General features: G+C 42.1%; 1 protein-coding gene across 1 annotated transcript; it reads right to left on the reverse strand.

The window, feature by feature from the left end:
- Nucleotides 1–2,993: 2,993 nt before the first annotated feature.
- LOC147445305 (uncharacterized) lies at nt 2,994–4,834 on the reverse strand. Its single transcript, XM_086525994.1, has 2 exons — nt 4,240–4,834; nt 2,994–4,112 (listed from the first exon to the last, which is right to left on the reverse strand). The coding sequence occupies exons 1-2, from the start codon at nt 4,740–4,742 to the stop codon at nt 3,992–3,994; spliced, it is 624 nt and encodes a 207-aa protein (XP_086382120.1). The 5' UTR covers nt 4,743–4,834; the 3' UTR covers nt 2,994–3,991.
- Nucleotides 4,835–5,317: the final 483 nt, after the last annotated feature.

Here is a 5,317-nt window from a genome sequence, read left to right on the forward strand (position 1 = left end):
CCCTCATTCCCTGCTAGCTCTCTCCACCTTCGAAGGTGTTTGAGGTCTTGGGACTGAGGCTTGGGATAGTTAAAGCTTTTCTTTAAGTTTATGTTATGTTTGTGATGCATGAAGCTTTCCATCTTCATTGCATCACCTAGGTCACAAGGAACACAAAGATTGTATTGTAGCAAGTCTCTCTTAATGGGAGAAATCATAATACAAATGCCTATTGGAGGGGGGACCGTGGAGGGGGGACCGGCTCCACATAAATCCGGTCCTCAACTGTTGTCATGTTCTCTAAATTCTCTCTCTTGCAAAATTATTGTTCATGCCAAGTTAGCTAATTGCTATGATTATGTTGCTATCTTCAATTATGTTCACCCGCTATGCTCACAAAGTCATTTCTCAAAAGTACTCTCATTAATTTTCGCTACTCTCAAACTAAATAGGCCAATTCCATTACATGAGCCGAATTGGGTTAGGTTAAATCAACTCTATAGATAGTATGCATTTCCTAAAATGTGGTTGAAATGTTGATTTGAGACCCTAATCACTCATGTTTCGACTTTGTCTACTAGACCTATGACGTTGGTGATGTTTGGAGCTCCTTTTCTTGGTAAACCATCAAGATCCATTTGTGGATGTGACAATTGGCTTTTGTGGTTTGACACATAGTTGAGTGTTGCATTGCGTAGATAGGGATTAAGTGTGTTTTTCAAGAGATTAAAAACCTCTTATAGACTCTATTAGTAGTTGTATCAGCTACGTCCCACAGATTGACATTTATGTATGTGGCTCTCGCTATGTCTACAATAAGATAGAGTGAGGCTCGTAGTCCCATTACACAAAAGAAGAAACATTACATATTGAGCAAAAAATTTATAGCCTGTTGAACCATCAAAATGAACCATGTTGTATACATGTAGATGTTACCATATACATGTGGTAGTGATGTGTGTGAACACACTAGGACCGTCGGGGCATTTTTTCCCTCTTTAGGAGGTTTTTTCCCCCGTGCATTGTATATACGCCCATCACTCTAGGGCTATCTATCTTTCCATTGCACACCAAGTAATACACTCTCTATTGTGTGCCTTGAGCTTCTTTCGTCTTCTCCAAGCTGTGTGTTTTTCTCTGCAACCCTAATTCCAACAGTAGACCCGTCCTAGGAGAATGCAATTGCATCGGCAAAACGGCACGTGCTTTGAAGATGCATGGCTCTCTACTAGCACGGTTCACCAATAACTATTGATTAATGGATATATCCATTAAGATAAACACATGGTACACTTGAATGAGTTGTTGTTACATATATCATTGGAACTAGGTAGTGGACATGAGCCCGGGGTGTCCACTAGGAAATATGTAAGATAGCACGCTCGAACAAGATAAGGGATTTATAATTAAGTACATTCACAAAAAATGTACTTACATAAAGGGTTTTTCAATTAGGAAAGCGAAAAATTTCATACCTAAGCGCTAGTATTTTTTACAAAAAATGCATACATAAGGGGTACATATAATACTTGAAAACGCACGGGTAAGGGGTTATTTAAAAAACCTCTTGTTCGCACATGCTATATACAATTTTTACATGGTGGACTCCCCGAGGACACGTGTAACATTCCAAATGGTACTACAAGTGGACTTCACCAAAATGGTCCACCTACCAAAAGTGATAACCGCTTATCTTGCCAGTTTACTCACTAGCAATTTTCCGTTGATTCTTGTGCATAGTCTCTTAGTACATTGTATTTCCTACTTATGTTTTGTAGACCATTTTATCATTTTTACTAGTGAATAAGAAAAGGCACTTTCCAACCTCCATCTCCATTGTACTCTCTTGGTTGTGTGCAAGTGTACTTGCAAGAGATTAAGCTCTTTCTTTCTTTGTCTTTACACCTCCTAGATATGCTCAATGATTTTGAAGACATATACATGTGTGGCCACGTTGAGGTGTGTGTAACCTTTTATGCATGTGACTACGTGAACCTAGTGCATGAATACTCTGTTGGCTTATTGCGAGGTAAATCAAGAGAAATGACATGTTTCTCTGCACAATTTAGTATAATATTTTGACGTTAGACCTATGGCACTAGCCCGTAGTCTGCCATGGATGAGTTTTTTGGGGAAAAAGGGGGGGGGGAGGGGGGGGGGGGGGGGGGGCGAGAGAGAGAGAGAGAGAGAGACTCTTTTGAAATGAGACCCCTTTCACTTATTTAAGCATACATATTGGTGCAAAAATCTCCAATCATAACATTGGGTGCAAGATCTTCATTGGACATTTCTATATGCTACATGGCCTAAGTATGGATGTAACATATGAGGTATAGACATAGGTTGATACATGCCATCGATGAATTTAAAAAAAAAGTTATACTTCCATGCAATTCCTACAACAATCCATTTTAATGTAATGGCCACCTGATGAGTTACGAGGCATAAATTATTTTTAGGTAATATGAGGTGCTTAGTTTTGAGAATACCACCTATTCCATATACTCTTGATCATGTGATCTCTTGTTGTTAGAATTAGAGCTTGAAAAGATCCACAAGAAAAAATATGCATGTATGGTGTACAAGATTCTGCAAGGACATTTCCTTAGTCTCTAAACAAAGTAGCTTGATTACTCAAAGACCATCCATGCGCATGGACTCTCGAACCATGTACAGCTAGGTGGTACCTATGAGTTCCTTAGCTTCTGGTGGTCATGCATAAGTTAAAATGCAGATTTTTGTAGAGAGAGGGAGAGAGGCTAATAATTAGTCATTACCCAGACTTCCCTATTTACATATATCATACTGGCTTATGATATATATATATATATTTTTTAAAAAAGGGTGGCATGTTACTCATACTACTCATACTACTATGTTTGAATTCTTAAAAATAATGTATTAGAGCTTGGTTGGCATTGGTACCCTACTCGCATCCTTCCGGAAAAATTTAATTACTCAAAAAGATTCCGTCCACCCACCCTTTCATTTTTACCCCTGGATACCCTTCTTTGCCTTGCCTCCATCGCCTCCTCGATCCCTTCCTTCCGCCACCTTCTCTTCCCCTACCTCCTCATCATCATCTATATCGCCGCTCCTCCCATATGACAGGCTAGTGCAGGGATTGGGGAACAAGGCTTCGCCTAGGTGACTTGGTACAAATCCTTCTTCTAAGCGCATGCAGTAGAGTTCGGCTATTGCTGTTGCTGCGCCTAGCTAACTTGCTTCAAATCCTTGGTGCATGCCTGATGGGTCTCTAAGGATGGCAATGGATGAAGAAAGAAATAGCACAATTCAGCAGCATAAAATCTCTCGTCATGCTTCTGCCGCCTCGTGGAAGCCATGCCCTCTTCTGTTCTATGGTGATTTTGAGAGAGAAAAGGGACAGACTTGAAGAGAGTTCTCAATTTCCAAGAGACCTCCTATCATCCCTTGGGCCCTTGCACGCAGGGAGGTAGGCTGGAGAGAGAGAGAGAGAGTTGTGTAGCTTTAGAGAAGGGGAGAGAGGCGTAGCTCGACCGGCTGCAACAAAGCGAGATGCAAAGAGAAACGTGCATGGCAGTGGGCGTAGCTCGACCTGCTACAACAAAGCGAGAGAGAAAGAAAAGTGTGCATGGCAAGTTGCAACGCTGGCCTTGCTGCCACCCTTTACTGCCACACATGCCAAGCAAGTTTTCAAACCCAATTGTAGTTCGCAGGCCAACTTTCCTTGGCGTATACACCCTCACGTTTTTTACCTGAAACTAATGAGAGATTTATGAATAAAATTCAGCTGGTACCCCCTACTTACATGAACCCTAATGCACCATACTTTATCTTTATAGGAAAGGAATAGGTACTACAAATTTCTTGAATCTCAGCTACACTTGAAAATATTAGTGTTGGCAGCAGTTTAAATGTAGACTGGATATATTTACATTCTGTTTTGCTACTCATGATCTTACAATATCGTTCACCTTGTGTTGTCATTATTAAAAGCTTTACATTGAGGTGCATGGTTCTTCGGTTTAGACTATTGGCTTAATTGTTCTGAAGATCTTTTCACAGGAGACTTAGTAGGATTGTGATGATTGCAATGATGGAGGTACATTGCTGATCGTATCTGCAAGATCAAGTGATGACAGAGGAGGAAGCTGATCAAGAAAAGGACAAGTGTAAGGGATGTCTGTGGTCAACGTCTTTGCTATGTGGCAATAATCACCAAAATAAGGGACATGAAGAGAAGGGAAATCATCAAGATAATCATTGACAGAGACATACCTTTGGGCTATTTGAAGATATTGCTCTTGGGAGCGCAAGGAATGGAGGGGCGGTGAGGGAGGGGGGGCATGGGGTGGAGGCCGGAAGAGTACGGGTTCAATATGAGGGGTGGAGGGCATAATTAGCATGTCCTGACAATCAGAGGGCCATTCGTGCGGGGGGCAGCTTGGGGGGTGCATTAGGAAGAGGTCATCAATGTCTAGGAGTTGGAAAGAGGGAGTTTCAAGAGGAGAGTACACCTCGACGTCGTCATGGGTGGTGGTATGAACAATATTGTGATGACCGGTGAGGCTTTGCACGGTGGAGCGAAAGCTGGCGATGTCGGTGTGCACAAGCGTGGGGGGCGCGTCCGGTTTGATGAAGCGAATGATGGGCAGGGAGCTGCTAGCTGCAGATGCTGGTATCTCTCTCGCCCTCTTTCTCTTCCTCTTCTTCCTCTTGTTGTCGCAGGAGCTGGCCGCCACCGAGGCGCCTGCATAATTCAGATCAGCAGGCACCCCCATTCCTGCATGCTACAAACCTGATCAATAGCTGCAAATTACACCACACGCGCGCGTATACGCAATCACACATGACACATAGATACACACACACAAGCAATACGTCTGCCTCGTCTTAAGCCCTGCCTCTCACATCATGATGTGCAGCTCCCTACGTGCTCTCTCTCACCGACAGATTCCCTTCCTCGAGCATCTCACCCCTTTTTCTCATTTTTTAAATTATTTTGACCCCTCTGAAAGGCCTACACGAAGAAAATCAATTCACAAGACTATAGAAAACGATAAGCCACTCGCATTACATAAAGCTTTCTTATGTACATGGTTCATTAGCTGTATTTGAATAGATCTAGTATATGCATAGTGCATAGGAGCAAATACAAATGCGCGCACGTAAACACTCTCAAAAATAATATTTACAGTATAATTTATAAATGCATTCGGAGACTTTCGAGATAAAATGAAAGCAACCACATCTCGGGAGAGGTAGAATCCTATCAAGTATGCTCTCACGGTCCTTTAATCTTCTTTAACAATAGTCCAATAAAAAGGAGCCACTCTTGTGCCTCCTTTGTAAAAAG

This window comes from Adiantum capillus-veneris, chromosome 12 (genome assembly GCF_014529385.1).
Source record: "Adiantum capillus-veneris isolate H3 chromosome 12, ASM1452938v2, whole genome shotgun sequence".
Classification (NCBI taxonomy): Eukaryota; Viridiplantae; Streptophyta; class Polypodiopsida; order Polypodiales; family Pteridaceae; genus Adiantum; species Adiantum capillus-veneris.